At 32.8% G+C, this 16,396-nt stretch overlaps 1 protein-coding gene across 1 annotated transcript; it reads left to right on the top strand.

Annotated features, from left to right (window-relative positions):
• The first annotated feature begins 1,988 nt into the window (after positions 1 to 1,988).
• Positions 1,989 to 14,203, top strand: LOC106110272 (type I inositol 3,4-bisphosphate 4-phosphatase). Its single transcript, XM_013292037.1, has 19 exons — positions 1,989 to 2,408; positions 2,529 to 2,684; positions 2,952 to 3,143; positions 3,422 to 3,573; positions 3,914 to 4,075; positions 4,322 to 4,677; positions 4,751 to 4,941; positions 5,448 to 5,604; positions 5,988 to 6,181; positions 7,121 to 7,236; positions 7,650 to 8,015; positions 8,284 to 8,449; positions 8,559 to 8,743; positions 9,049 to 9,260; positions 9,885 to 9,981; positions 10,115 to 10,301; positions 10,979 to 11,101; positions 11,948 to 12,083; positions 12,405 to 14,203. Exons 1-19 carry the CDS (start codon positions 2,291 to 2,293, stop codon positions 12,535 to 12,537), a joined length of 3,399 nt encoding a protein of 1,132 aa, XP_013147491.1. The 5' UTR covers positions 1,989 to 2,290; the 3' UTR covers positions 12,538 to 14,203.
• Positions 14,204 to 16,396: the final 2,193 nt, after the last annotated feature.

The following is a 16,396-nucleotide window of genomic DNA, read 5'->3' as shown; positions in this document are numbered from 1 at the left end:
ACTTTCCATAACAGATTTCATAAAAATATATCCAATTATTTTCGATTTAAATTATTAATATTTCTTTTTAAATTCATAGATCTAAACCAATACGGTATTGTAGACAGAAGGATCACCATCATTATCACCAGCTCACTATATCTACGTCCCCACTGAGCTTACCATGAAGTAGGGTGACGAGGCCTTTTTTTCGAGGAGAATGCTTTACTAAACCACCGCCATAATGCGTAGGAGGAACCAGCCTCCTACGGGTACGCTATCCGCACTCATCCGCGGCCCCAACTGCGCTAGTCACCGCAGCAGCTGCTCCTGTGGTGAGAGGGCTAGCCTCCCCAAAACTCCTCCTGGAATAGACGCCCAAGAGGTCTGCGAGAGGGCAGGATAAACCAGTATCGATCCCACAGCTTCCGCGGCACCACTACGTTGCATCATGCGGTACGACCCCGCTGGAACCGTACGCCCGAGCAGATCCGTGGAGGGTGACTAAGCTTTAGTCAACCTCACTGCCTCACTGCTTGTTGGTTGACTTCACACATATGTGCAGGTTTCATCAAAATGTTTTTCTTCAAAGTAGAAATGTCTGGTAAATTATGTACAAACGAAATTCGGGAAAAAATTACATGGTTATATGGCGGAATTCGAACCCAGGACCAGCACACACAATACAAGTGACTACAAGACAAGTGCTAAAACCGATCCACCGGTACTCTTGATACAAGTTATAATAGTAGTATATAGTCTTAAGTTTATTATTTATCAAAACTTTTAATATTTACAATAGACCCTATTACCTACCTAGGACACAAAAATTTAGATTTTTATGCACTTAATTATAGACGTACCTTTAAAAGCGGGATGGATGAAATGGCGACAGGTCACAGGAGTAATATGCGACCCTCAAATTCCACTTAAATTAAAGGAGAAAATTTACAAGGCCGTCGTTATACCTGTCATGATGTATGGATCTGAATGTTGGGCAGTGAAAGGGACGGATGAAAGGAGACTACATGTGACAGAAATGCGAATGTTAAGATGGATGTGTGGGGTAACACGAATGGATAAGATACGAAATGAGTATATTAGAGGAAGTTTGAGAGTAGCCCCCATAGTAGAGAAGGTTAGGAGTAAAAGGTTAGCATGGTATGGGCATGTTATGAGGAGGGATGAATCGCATGTTACAAGGAGAACGTTAGTTATGAGTGTGGAAGGGTACATCGGTAGAAGTAGACCTAGAAAGAGATGGATGGATTGGTGACATGATCAAAAAGGGAGTGATGACTGAGATGACGTATGATAGAGTTATGTGGAGGACAAAAACCTGTTGCGGCGACCCTACGGGAGTAGGATAAGGAGATGATGATGATGATGAATTATAGACGTACCTTTAATTTTAAATTATCAACACAATCTAAGGGAATGATAAAGTTCTACTTGTCAGTCTTTTTATTATAAATATAAAGTACACTAATATAATTTGTCCGTTATTTGCTGAAACTAATACTATTGATTAATAATTCTATTAAATTAGAAGAATTTACAACGTCAATAAGAATAATGTTTCTACCGCAATTATTTCGACGTAATAAACAATTTAACTCAAATTATGTGTGTAATTGGAGTTTAAGATTAAATAAAATAAAATTTAAAAAGTAACATCGCATAACATTAGAATTAATACAAGACAGTGATAATATAAAAATACAAAAATCTGTTACTAAAATATCATTTTTTTTAATACGATGGATATTGATGTGTTGTTCTAATGCAATATCAGTGTCTGTCTCAGGCAATTTGTCGTAGGTTAACGAGTGTTCGGTAAATCGTAAATATCTCGATATTGTAATATATAGATTTCGCCGTATGAGCTATTAAGCGAATTTTTGATTTTGTTCCGATATATAGTTTTTGTTCCCATATACAATTTGTATCGCCCACCTCTAACAGTACTCTACTTCTCCTCTATCTCTTTGGTAAATGTCAAATGGAATGGCTCTAAGGTTTGTTGATTCCAGATTGCAGTTTATAAATGATTGATAAATGCTACGAAAATTAATTTAATAATCATCTAAAAATTATGATAATGCGTATAGTAGTAAAGGGATCTGGAATTACTTTTTTTTTTATTAAAATGTAAATAAACACAAAGTTTTGGCCTTTTTGTCAAAGTTTGCTTTGAAAAAAGGATTTTAAGCATATTTTTATACCCCAAGGCATAGGGCGGTCCCAAATAACCTAGTTTTTGGGTGTGTTATATGCGACAAACATAGTAAAATAATGCAAGTGTATAAATATGAGATATAATAAGCATGAATTAGCTGCTTTGGCGTCTCAAACTACTCAAAATTTTGAACGTGAAGGAGTACTAGTTTTGAAGGAAAAACAGGATGGGTTTTTTCGAAGATCTGATGGTATGTATCAAGATTGTTGTGTTTATAAACCGTATTCAATACAAATTGCGTTTGATTTTCGATAGAAACTTAAATATAAATATAACATAAAGACATATTTAAATTTATACATGATTACAGGTTCCTCGGCTCGATGGTTTCGTCTTAGAGGTAATCTACTGTTTTATTTGAAGGGTCCTGAGCCCTGGTATGAACCCATGGGAGTTATAGTGCTGGGAAACCATAAAATCAAGGAACAAAATCAAGATGATAATGGGCATTGGCCATTTCAAATTGGTAAATAAATCATTACATTTTTGTCGATTTTCTAACAATCTTACTTGATATATCATAGTTTTGATGTTGATGAGATTTGTAAAACAATGTCAAAAAAGTCATCAAGAAAATGGTAATAGAGATCTTTTATAATAATTTTATTGCCGTTATAGAATATATTTTTCCATTGAAAATTTTGTATTTATTGAATCGGAACTAAATGATTTTACTTAAAATAAAATTTAAGTTCTTTCTTATGCTTAGGTAATTTCTTTATTTTATTCTCAGTTTGGGACAATGGCTTATGGTATAGAATAGCTGCCCTTAATGAAGCAGAAAGATCGCACTGGATAAAAGCTATACAAAATGCACCGTACAATGTTATACATTCACAATTTATTGCATTGAAAGAAAGACTAAATAAAATCAGACCCATTGTGGATATCACAACCCACAGAATCCAGAAGGGAATCATTGCTGGTAAGTTTTTTTTATTTTGTGCAACTTTTTATTGTCTAATAAAAATACAAATAAACCTAATTGGAACAGATCAGAATTATGGGAAGGCTAGTTACCCTTGTTGTTTTTTAATTCTACATGAACGGAGTCACAGTCCAAACCTAGTTATATAAACTTGCATATCATTCATACCCAGTTAAAACTGTACACTTCACAAAATACAAAATAAAGTCAATTTGTCTTTTAATTATTCCTTAATTACCTTATTTCAATTATATAATTTACAATTGTTTTTTTAGATATGACTGAAATCCCACTATGTGAACTTGCATTGTCATGTGACAATCTTTTATGTGATGCATATGGGAAGCCACCTTCACCACTGATTGTTGTTTATGTCAGATATTCTAAAGAGGTTTGCATCAAGTATGGTACAACCGAAGTTGTCGAGGTTTGTAATAATTATGTTTTGCTTTAGTAATATGAATTAGTAACTAGAACACTTTTATGTATTCCACAAAGAAGGAATTGACTAATATATCAACACAATATAGCTACTTGACCTAGAGAACTTTGAACCGGGATTTGGGGTATTCCCCTTTAGACAGATTGGCCTGCTAATCAATTAACACAATGGGAATGTTTTTTCTATTTGGCCAATCCCCCCAGTGGGGATCACTCAAGATTTTTATATGAGATAAAAGTTCTCTATGACAGATTAAATTGCTGGTGACTGCTAGTTTCTTTATCTGAATTTAATTAATAAATAATTTGTCTTTATTTTTTTTTAGAGTTGCAGTAATCCCTTCTTTTCAAAGACAATACTTTTTCGTGCAAGCGATGGTTTGACAGGTGATGTAATGATCAGGATTGTTGCATACAATGTTAAGGAGCGAGTTACTGAAACAGCTGTTCCTATGGGTTTCACCTCACTGCAGCTGAGTACTATACAGGTGAGTTTTTTTTTATCTTTTTATATAGGTACTAGCTTTCGCCCGCGACTCCGTCCGCGTGGAATAAAAAGAAACAAAAGTGCCTATCTCTACATATATAGCAAATTTCATCTAAATCCTGTCAATAGTTTAGGCAACAAACTCTCACAAACATCTATCCATCCATCTTAACTTTCGCATTTTTAATATTAGTATGATAATTATATTATAACTTTGTAAGGAGTAAATGATTTTCTATTTTTGCAGGAAGCCCAAAGACTCAGAGTAGCTTTAATGACTCGTGAAAATAAAACAGTAGGTTTTGTGACCATTCATGGTTGGAGTCTAGAACCGTCTTATATTGGTACAAGCCCCAGTCATTGTAATGATAAGAATTGTCTAGATATACCACAGAAAGTGATGTGCCATCGCCGTTCCCAATCTTTACCACCAAGATTGGGTTTGAAGCTCAAGTTTCCTTCGTACAGTAATTTGTTGAAGCAGAACTTTGTGAATAGCCATCAAGTTACATATAGATTTCATTCAGGTCTCGGTGGTGATATTACTGTACATGAAATTATGGCGGAACCAAAACTTTGTTATCAAGTTCCTGTACAGTTGTTGTGAGTACATATATATTAGTTATCACACAAGTTAATGAGGAAGGATTTAATAGTGTTATTTGTATTGTTTCAGAGATATTTACGTACAAAGGGAAAAGGAGCTTTTAGAAGAGATATTGTCTGTAGGATCTGTAAGCGGACAGTGGGAGGCTCGCCAGTTGGATTTGGCTAGCACACATGTGTTGTTGTTAAAACATTATTGTCATTCTAAACGATGTCTTCAAATTGCGGAAAATCCATATTTTAAGCGAAGTTCTAAAAAAGGTAGATGATTTTTATTGATATTTTGGATTCTATTTGAAATATAAGATATATTTAGGGCCTGTCCCACCACTGGCTGATAGAGGCTCAGATAGCTTAATTGATGTCACTGTCAGGTAGGGGAATAAAATTAGATACTTCCATCACATATTTTACATGTTCGATTGTTATCGGACAATTTACAATTTGGTGGGACAGGCCCTTAAAGTAATGAGATATTGTGTTTTTTTTATATATGATATATAGTAATAACTGTCATTGGTTATACAGTAAATCATAAAGATAGTACATAAACAATAATGTACTTAAAGTTAAAATGTATCTATGAATAAAATGTAGTTATTTGAATAGTAAATGAAGACCCTTACCGTATACACATATGTTGTATACACATAAATATATGTTGCTAGTTTTTAAAAATGTTTGCTAACCTAACAAAAACATTTTTTTATATAAAAAAAAAATAATTCTGTATATGTATTTATATGTTAATTTCTAATAATTTTCAGATGAATCAAGCTTAGAATTTGCACCCGTTAACCTACATTTGCAACGAATGTGGGTACACAATGATACATTAAACAGGACCGGTTTTCATGACGTGATAACCGCTGGAGCATTCGCCGCTCATACACACAAGGCTGAAAGAACCGGAGGTCTGATTCGGTAAGTGTTTAGAATATATGTTTACTATAACAATCTTCAGGGTAATAAATTTTACATTAGATAAACTTAAATACCATATATTTGAAACTCAAAAGTAAAAATACAATCATACACCTTACTAACATTTTATAATATCTATCCATCCCTTATCCATCCATGCACATCACATTATAAGTGAAAGTTTATATAGATTTTGTTAGAAGGTATCTCCAAAACAGCTAAATGGATCTCTATATAATTTGGCATAGATGTCAAATATAGTCAGGAAGATCAAGAACACATAGCTAGCTAACAAGTTTTTTTAATGTATATTTGTATATTGTTTTCACTTTAATACTATTTGTGGTATAGAATGTGTTAAGTAGGCATTTACAATATTGCAGATTAGTACAGCAGGTGAAAGACATAAACAGTTCAAAAGCAGCGTTAAATTTGGCAACTGCTAATAAAATACAAGTGGAATATGACAATGTTGTCGCACTAAGACGTCTCTGTGAAGAAGCAGGCAATGATATGGACAGGGTATTAGTTCTTCTGCAAGCGATGCAGAAGGAAGAAATAGTAACAGTTATTGAAGGTAAATAAATATGTTGTAAAATAAATTATATTGTCGTGACGTCATCTATTGATGAGTAGCAAAAAACATATTTGAAGAATAATCGAGCTGTTTCCAGAATGTTCGATTGCCGCGAGTAAAGAAAATGACGTTCGCGAAAAGATGTCTCGAAAATTCTAAACGGCTTCGAGAATGTTCCATTAAGAATTTTTTGTGATTCGGACTATCGAGAAAGATCTGGAATAAAATGATAAATAAGGAGGGTATATAAGGGGAGTCAATTGTGACAGTCATATGGTGGAAAGTGAACTGTGAAGAAGAAGTCCTAAGTGAATTGCAAAGAAGATTAAGTGACTGCGGAGTGAAAATACAAGTGTTACAGTGCCAGTGGTGTTCTTTAAAGTGCTTTGTGTGTCGTGAAGTGTTAAGAAACAATTGCGTGAGTGTTGTGAATAGTTGACTCTGTTGAATAAATTAACTCTGAAATTATCGAGGCATTTTAACTCTATCCCTCACGCTCGTGTGTGTGACGCAAGTGTCGTTAAAGTTAATATACCGGCCAATTTAGAACTTAAAATGTTTTAAGGGACTTTTTGTATCCACGAAAACTAACTTAAGTTCAAGCAATATAATTGGGGTCCTCTTTTAACTTATAAGGGCTGTATAAGCGCTTTTACGGCTGTAGTACAGCCGAAATGTTCAGCTTATAGTATTCAAATTATCTGATATACAGCTTGCAATGTTACTTATTACTGGGATATATATAAACACGCACTGGGTCATTGTGATTAAGGGCATACCATCAATTTAGGGTAGTCTCAAGCCTATCAGTTAATCTGATGATTGTTTATTAGAATACATTAATATTACACAGTACAAGGGACTATTCACATATTGTAAAGTTAATGCTTTTTGTAGTTTTTTTTGTATTAATTATGTGTTTGCTGTTTATTTTTTTAGTTATAAAAAGTAAGATAAAAAGTATTCTTGCTCTATGGGAACCCTGCATAGTTGAGGAGATGTTAGCCAGTATTGGATGGCCAAAGAATACTTGTACTGATGATTCCGAAGACCAGGTGAGATTATAAATATGTTAAGCTAAGAATTTCTGCCATAATTAATGTTCTTGCATTGTAGTTTAATTAGCTATTTAGAGTATATTTCTAATGCTTAATCTGCACTGAGGATCTCCCTTAGTGAATATTTAATTATTAAGAATTTCTGATACTTGTCAATTCATATATTTTAGTATGCATATTGGATTACTGCAAAATATAACATTTAAATTAGTTGTGGCACATAGCTAACTATTAATAGGAGAAAAGATGATTTATAATAATAGTAAAAAAAATATTTATTGCAAACTAAATTATTGCAACATTAATATCTGTTAATATCAACAAAATAACATCGTCACCCTAATATAACCTGTGTTTAAGTTTCCAATGTCTTTCTAGAACGTACAATATATAACTAAGATTATTTTTAGACGATATCAACAATTCTACGTCTCACAGAACAACTGAGTATATTCGATGCAGGTTCTGATAATGATGCATATGATGCATCTTCAAGTTCGAGTTCCAAAGATACTTCACCGACTGGAGATGCACCGTCTCTATCAACCACTAAGAATGTTTATCCTGGACCTTCGAAATTTAGCAAGGATTCTATCAGAGATATAATAGAGGGTACTGAATTGAATTTCCACAATGATTACTTCGACAGTGAAGGATGTGCAAATTTAAAATCAATTGCTACACCGAGTAAGACAAATTCAATAGAAACCCAAACTTCCTCGGCCTCGTTTGAACAAGTCTCTTATAGAAGTGTAGTGGATAGCTTAAGCAATAAGGTAAAGTTTTTAATTATCCTGTTACTTTAAAGCGTTTTGTTTTGCATATGCGAAGTTATTTTTGTTTTTGCGATTTTTTTTTTATTCTATGCAATGCATATGATGTTATTTTTACTTCATAATTGAATTTTGACATATGAATGTGCTGTTTATATGTTGCTGGTGATTATATTTTTGTTTTAATAATTTACTAGAATAATTGAAAGTTAAGTTTGGACATTTGATAATATTTTTTGTGGTTGTGATTTTTTTAAATATGATTTTACAGAATACCGAGATAAAAACTAAAAGTGTTACATTGCCAACTGTAGGCCTGATAGATTCAAGTGCAAGAGAAAGCAATTTATTGTCCCTGAAAAGTTTCGGAACTAATATACAAACATTGTTTGCTGAATTTACCGATTCTACATTGAAGAATTTGGATACTAGCACAGGTATGTTTATTGTGTTTGAATAAAAACCTTTAATTACTAAAGCAAATGCAGATAAGAGAAATGTTTTTGTTTATTATGGCTCATCAAATATAATATTCAAATGTTTTAGGTGTATCTGAAGATCAGTTGGATGGTTTACGTTCGTTGGTTGAGCGGATGAAAGGGCAATTGGATATATTGTTGCGCTGGTCTCGTGTGTCACACGCCGCTATGAGGATACGATGCGAATCTCCGACGTGGACGAAGGAGCATGCAGCATTACAAACACGACGTGATACATGCTTCTCACAAGCTGTAAGTTAATTTTCTCATAAAAGCATCCCTATGTCGTTATTGGGCAAAAATTACAAGCCAATAGCAAAGAGTCAATGTTTTTATTGTAACTTAATTCTCTATGGCCTTCGTTGTGATTGGAGCATGTGATTGCCGATGTTTGCAAAGAAACAATAAAATTAAGGTTTTTTCAATATAAAACAGCACATAAACCCGCTTGATATGAGCGAGAGCGTGGAACTGGCGATAGAGAGGCACGATCGTAGAACCGACTTTAACGACAACCTATGAATTTGTACTTTACTAAAAGATTATTGTATTCACAGCTGGCCACAGTAACTGCGGGTCTTCTATGTTGGTTCAACTCTATGCCTGCAGAAGTAATAGTGAAGCTATTGAGTTCAGATCTTGGCCCTTTGTGTGGCTTCGAGGCTTTGCTCAGCCTTTATTCTACAGAGAAGGCGATGTGGGGTGACATGGTTGTTGCTGTTGAGGATCTACAAACTGTGCTTTTTACACTTACTAAAGTAGGACACAGGTAAGATTTCTTAATATAATGCGTAAAACATGCGTGCGTTCCCGTGGGCGAAAGCTATTCTATCCCGCTATTAAATCTAGTTCAAGTGTTCAATCGTTAGTTAAAAAAATCTAATCGTCCCCTCGAATCTTTTTTTCTATAGTTATCTATTTTAGATTAAAGTTAAAAATCCGATCGAACATTCAATGCTAATCAATATCAGCGCCATCTATTATTACTTAGCATCATCTCGAACACCGCGCCGATTAATGCAGCCATTTAGTTGTCAAAGATATTTCATAGGTGTCATTATTCATCAAATTAGCGCCATCTATTGTCAGTTGACGCAATCTTAGGTAACTACATCGTTCATTGCAACTGTTTAGTTTTCAAAGACATTTCATAGATGTCACTATTTATTATCGGAAATAATACAAATATGCGCCATCTATTGTCAACTGATGTCATCTAGTAACAGTTGTGTTATTGAGTCCTGCTGTGTAGTTTTCTGAAAATGCCACAGATGTCACTGTTTAATAAAAATACAAAAAACTTAGTAAATTGTAATTTTATCCTTTTTGTATTCAAATAGGAGCAACTTAAATTTTTTATGTAAATTTATATAGTTTAATATGTTTTTTTCAGTGCTACTGCCATTCCTCAAGTCAGTGGGTCAAGAAGTGCGCTCTCTGTCTCCATTCCTATTTCGGATTCACTCTATTCAAAATTTACATGTAAACAGGTAAACTATTTTACATATTTCCATTATTCATACATTTTAACACATCCTAAAGTTTTGGAGCAACAACTAAGCGATGAAGTTCTACATTTTTCTTTTTTACAAAAGCTAATTTTAATAATGTTTTTATTTTCAGCATCTAAACTTTACAATAACCGCAGTGTTCTTCAACATTGGTGTGAACGAGAAAGCTACTTTAGCTGAAGCTTTGGGTGAAACTACACCTCAATATCAATCTAACTGTGATAATCTGGAAAGATTAAACAAGTACTATCATAAATATAACAAAGTATTCCCCGCAGATGTTTTAGCAGCAAGCAGAGGTGAATTTTTCTTATATTTTCTATCTTTTGCCAGTGCGAGCAATTTAAAAAAAAAACTTAGTAAGTAGCCTATGAGTTCTACTTCATGTTCTACATCTGTGCCTGTAAATCCATAAATAGGTTTTGGATATTTGTAGCAAAAATCCGTCCAAATATCGGCTTTTATATTAATACTAGCTGTTCCACTGCGACTTCATCCGCATAAACTTATGAAAATGTTATTTTATTGTTTACATTAGTCAAATTATCAATAGCAAATGTCAAAATGACATGACATTACAAACCTTGGCAATCTTGCTTCCTTGATGTTGGCAGGAACTTATGGTCTCTTTCTCACATTTCAAAATATTTACCCCCTATGTTTAATGGCGTGAAAATATGTAGCCTAAAGCATGAAGTGAGTATAGTATAAAAGTATAGAAGTATAGATAAATGCAGAGTATGAAGTATGATTAAAAATGGTGTGTTATGTTTCAGTTTGAAATCTTAGTAATTAAGTTATCTAACGTGTAAAGAATCATCAAAATCGGCCCACTTATTTAACTTATTCTTGTATGCAATTTATGTCAGATATTTATGAAATTTCGTATTAGACAAGTATTATCAAAATATAAACTTGAATACTTTTTGTAGATTTAAGTGTGTAGTTAAATAAGTTGTTTGTATTGTTTTTACAGCATCATCAAGAACGAAACCATTAGAGGAGGTTATGGAGAACCTGAAAATATCTGTACATAAGAAAATACCGAAGAATATCGAAGTGTTACATTTATCTTCGTTAGCAACAAGACTTATGAATGGTAATAAAACTCATTTTGTTAGAAAAAAATATACTTAATATGTGTCACTTTGATATGGAGTGCAAAGGGAATTAAAAAATGATTTACTAGATATAAAAAACAAGCTTATGTATTCATCCAGACCATAGGCATAGAATTATGCAATTATTCATGGAGATCCGTGCAGCCCTTTACAAACTTCCATCCATTCAAATTTTCGTATTAATAATATAAATAACATAGTCGAATTTCAATAAATAAGCTACTACTAGATTGTTAAAAAGAATTAAAAAGTACTAACTAGTTCCAATGTAATCAGAGGGTCTATTACGAATGTTTGCGGTTTTATTACGTAATTTTTTTTTATAAGGTGTAATACTAACGTAGTAAGATAATTCGTTACGAACTGTCACCCGCAAACTTCCATAGCATGGAATTTAAAAAAAAATTGTCGTCTATAACATTCCCGCGTGCATATACTTTTACGAGATACCTTCCAAAATATCGTCCAAATCGGTTCACGTCGTCGTCGGTTAAAAAAAAGTAGGCTATAATATACGGGTCTATGTCAGCTACCCTCCAGTGAAAGTCCAGTCAAAATCGGCCCAGCCGTTTCGGAGATTGCCCGGAACAAACGCAGCTTGCGGACAGACAGACAGACAAACATTTTTGAAACGCGATTTTCATTATTAGCAACGCATATTTGCGTTGCTAATAATGAAAATCTTATGTATTCATCATCCCGAAATCTAGAATTTTTTCCTTAGATATTACAAACACTCTAATTTTATTATTTATGTATAGATAAGACTTCTCTCCGTCCGTTGCAGTATTATGGTATTAAAATAATTTATTTTTTTTCTTCAGGTGTTAGATTCACTTCGTGTAAAAGTGCCAAAGACAGAACCGGGATGTCAGTGACGTTGGAACAATGCTCTATTTTAGCTTCCGAATATCATTTGGCGGAACATGAAATGAAAAAAGCATTAAATATCATGAGAAGGTGAGAATTTTTAATCGACTAGCTGTTGCTCGCGACTTCGTCGGTGTTAAATTGTAAAAAGCCGCCTATGTTACTCCCTGATAACATAGATTTTTAATATTACCGGAAATTACATATCTGTGGCCTAGTTTTAGTCGTTTTTTCCTTTCCACTTTTGCGACCAATGAAAAGTAGAAGAGGGGACTTGTAAGGAAGGGAAATATCCCATATTTGTGTTAAAATTTGACAATACATTTACAAACGAGAAGGTGTCATTATTTTGGCAAATTCCAGTGGTTTATAAAAAAAGCTTATTAACATATTATTTACTTTTAATTCCAGTGAGGGTTGTCGCAGAGAGAATACGTTTAAGAATATCGGAGTAAGAAAATACGCGTTCACGAAAAAGCAAATGATGGCCTTACCTGAAGAATATCGACCACCTCCCGGTACATATGGATCTACCCAGACATAGATTTTATAATACTAGTTCGTATTAATATTTACTTTAATAATTTTCCTTTAAGAGTCTGAAACTTTATAATAACTCTCATGATATGTGAATTGGACTTTAGGTAGAATCCACTAGACAATAGACTTAGTAGACAAAATCTGTTAAATTAATTTCTTTCCATAATTATAATGGATAATCACTAATTATTGTATGGAATACGAAGCACATAATTTACATACATAATACATAATATATACTTTATTTATATTTTCTTAATTTTTACTATTTGACATACGAAAGCGGAGCGGAACCGAAACAACAATTACACTTAGCGATCGCGTAATCTGCGTAAAGGGTTTAGCTAAACGAAACAATATGTCGTTAATTAGTGCGTCAATTGTTAAAAACAAAAACGTTAAAAACCTATCACATTTGTAGAAAATATTCCACTTTCATTTCTCGTTCTTTCCGCTTGATGTTAGCACCGATCCGTACAAATTTGCTTGGCAAATAGTTTCGATTTTAATATTGTTACTATTTGATTTAAATATTATTATAATATTTAGATTAAATAGTGCCTATTGTTACTGACAATTTTATTTAAATAGTTCGAATTCTCACTACCGCAAACAAGTGCTAAAATGGCGAAAAGAAATTAAGCACAAAAATAGACAACAATTCTCCAGTAATAATGGTTTAATTTCGGTTTTAATTCGGTCACGCCGTTGTGTACATTTCTTATTTAGCGTTAGATATTTTTTTAGCTTTAAATATGATTGAATTTGCACTGTTGACTAAGCATTGTCTTATCTATAAAAAATAACATACGAATGCTTTGGTAGATTAAACTCACGTTAATGTGTAAATAGTGACGAAAATTGTCACAACAAAGATCTTAAACCCTTGACACATATAACAGAATCAGTATTATGTTAAAATTAAAAAAATGAAATATTAAGGATGGTGATATTATTTAAATAAAGGAGAATGAGGCTGATCGAATCGGACCAATTGGCATTTTATTATAACATTTATATTAGGTCCTTAACTATGACGTCTTTTTTTGTTTAGTTTTTTTAAATAACCTCAATTAATGTCGTAACTCATTGTTACAGCAATTTAGTTTGTATCTCGATATTATTTTTGCAACAAATAATATTTAATCTCGTACGTTCACTGGTATGACGTCAGAGATGTGGTTGTCATGGAAACGTATGTCTTATACAGGAATCCAATGAAAAGGACCTAATTTTTACTTTCAATATAATACTAACTACTTACCATAAACAAATTTTCTTTTACTCTTTTCTTTTTTTGGTATTCAACATCAAATGTTTCGTCAAAGTTGCTACGTAGTACTTAATATATTTATTGGGTAAAAACGTACTTTACTACTTAATATATTTCCCTTATTATTGTTTAAGTAAAATGCATTATACTTCTTAATATTATTAATTTTCTAATATCTTAATTTTAATTACATAAAATGTATTTTCTAATGCTTGAGGTTCATTGAATTACTCTTTTAAATGTTACTAAATTATTTTTTAACGTCTCAACATCTGAACAAAAACATATTGCATCCAATTTTTAAAATAATATATTTCGTATTCTTCCCGAAAAAATAAAAATGCTCTAATGGGGGCGCTTCAATCGTATAGCATCTGTGTAAAAGAATTAGTTCCACATTTTCCCGCAATAAAATTAAACGTAAACATTAAACGGTATCTTATTGTCGCCTAAAATAAACGCAATAAAATTAAATGTATTTTCTAATGCTTGAGGTTCATTGAATTACTCTTTTAAATGTTACTAAATTATTTTTTAACGTCTCAACATCTGAACAAAAACATATTGCATCCAATTTTTAAAATAATATATTTCGTATTCTTCCCGAAAAAATAAAAATGCTCTAATGGGGGCGCTTCAATCGTATAGCATCTGTGTAAAAGAATTAGTTCCACATTTTCCCGCAATATGGCCGGCGATTTTATATTTCTGTAAAAACAAGTGTTTTGGCAGTGTAAACTTAATTTAAATTATAGTTTTTATTGTTACATACGGTTATACAGAATTCTTCCAGTTAAATAGTGCCAAAAAAGATTGATTCCACCTATTTTTATAGGGAGCCTAAGTAATAAACTTGTGTTACGAAACATTGTATTGGAGAGTGTACTTTCATAGCACCTGTATAATAATGTGATCCCTCTTGTGTTAAAAAAACAGAGATAATCGTGTTTTCTTGTATAGGTGTTATGATAGTAACGCAAAGTTATTTATAAATAAACAAGATCTTTTTGATATTTATTATGTTATTTACTTATAGGTACTTAAAGTTTAGTTATCTAGTCTGCAATAATTATTTGGACTCTTGCAACGATCGTATATTAATTTATTGTTAAGATTGTTTTTATTATCGTTTTGTGTTTTTTTTTATTGAAAAATTAATGCAATGAAATATTTTATTCTTAAATTAAATGTTAAATCCATTTATTATATGAAACTTTTTTCCAATGTATTTTTAATTGTACTACATAAGGTTTTTAGATTGTGCAAGTTGCATATAATTGCGAGTGTTTTTATTATTAAAAAACAACATCTTAAAACACGTATTTTAAAATGATTGTTTTACATATTGGAACCCATGTATGTAAGTAAACCAAGCGTTTTCGAACGGCAGTGTGTTTCCAATGAACATTTGAATGATAACATGTCCTCCTTCTCTTTCGCTATGCAAAAAATAGAGACAACGATATGTGTTGATACAATTCTGTGGCCATAGGTTAGTATATGATAAATGTAATTTCATTACTTTACAAGACAAGGAACTAAAGTATCAAGTAATCTTGACGGCACTATTAAAATATTTGATATATATGTCGTCTTGAGCTAGCACGATATCAGAATGGCTACTAGTCGAGATGACATGTGGGCGGCCATGGGAAAGTCGGGTTCCAGGGACACATTCACAATGCTCCTCAGTCAGGATATCATCGATCTACCAACCTCATATCCTTCAAACAATGTTCTCGCAACGATCCCTATTTTCAGAATCATCTAAGTTCTCACGAAAGTCGTTCGGCGGCGCTCGTGTTCTAATTATGACTTAAATTCAAATTGATTTCTTCTTCTGATTGCAACATATATATGTAATAATTTGCATGTATTTATATACATGTAATAAGCATTTTTAGCGATTATACCTATATTAATAAGTCATACTGAACAAAAAAAACCCAACGTTCCCGACGTTCTTACGGTGAAGGCAAACATCGTGATGCAACCTGCACAAATCGGCGAAGAAATTCAAAGATATGTGTGAAGTTAACCAACCCGCAGTGGGCCAGCTTAGTTGACTATGCCCTACTCACCCCTTACTTAGGATAGGCTCGGACCCCTCGGTGGGGACTTGTAGTAAGATGGTGATGACGATACTGAGGAAATATGTACTTATCGCGATCTGATCTTTGGCCACAGAGTTGTTAAGGCAGTTTTTTAAAGTATCATTAGTTATTGATAAAAATGGAAAAGGTATTTAGTATTTGAAGGGTTTTTATGTTATCTTGTATCGCGCACGGCGCTTTACTTAAGTTTAAGTATGTTCTAGTAGTATTCAGATATCTTGGCGGATCTTAACTTTGTGCATCAACTCGCTCTTATCCCTAAGGAGGGTCGTCACAGTATGTCTCTTCCATACATTTGTAAACTTTGTGCGCAGAACACAATTTTTAGACTCCACTAAGATATTTGTATATAACTATTTTGTGATAGATTAGATATTGGTGTTAGATAAAACTTGTAGTGGAACAGAATGTTAATCTTCCCGTAGCGTTTAGTTTTAAGAATGTCTTGACTGTTGACGTGTATCGTAGCGATGCGA

Source organism: Papilio polytes, unplaced genomic scaffold (genome assembly GCF_000836215.1).
Source record: "Papilio polytes unplaced genomic scaffold, Ppol_1.0 DF820711.1, whole genome shotgun sequence".
NCBI classification, from domain to species: Eukaryota; Metazoa; Arthropoda; class Insecta; order Lepidoptera; family Papilionidae; genus Papilio; species Papilio polytes.
Note: the sequence above shows the minus strand (reverse complement) of the source record. Positions and strands in the feature narration are given on the sequence as shown.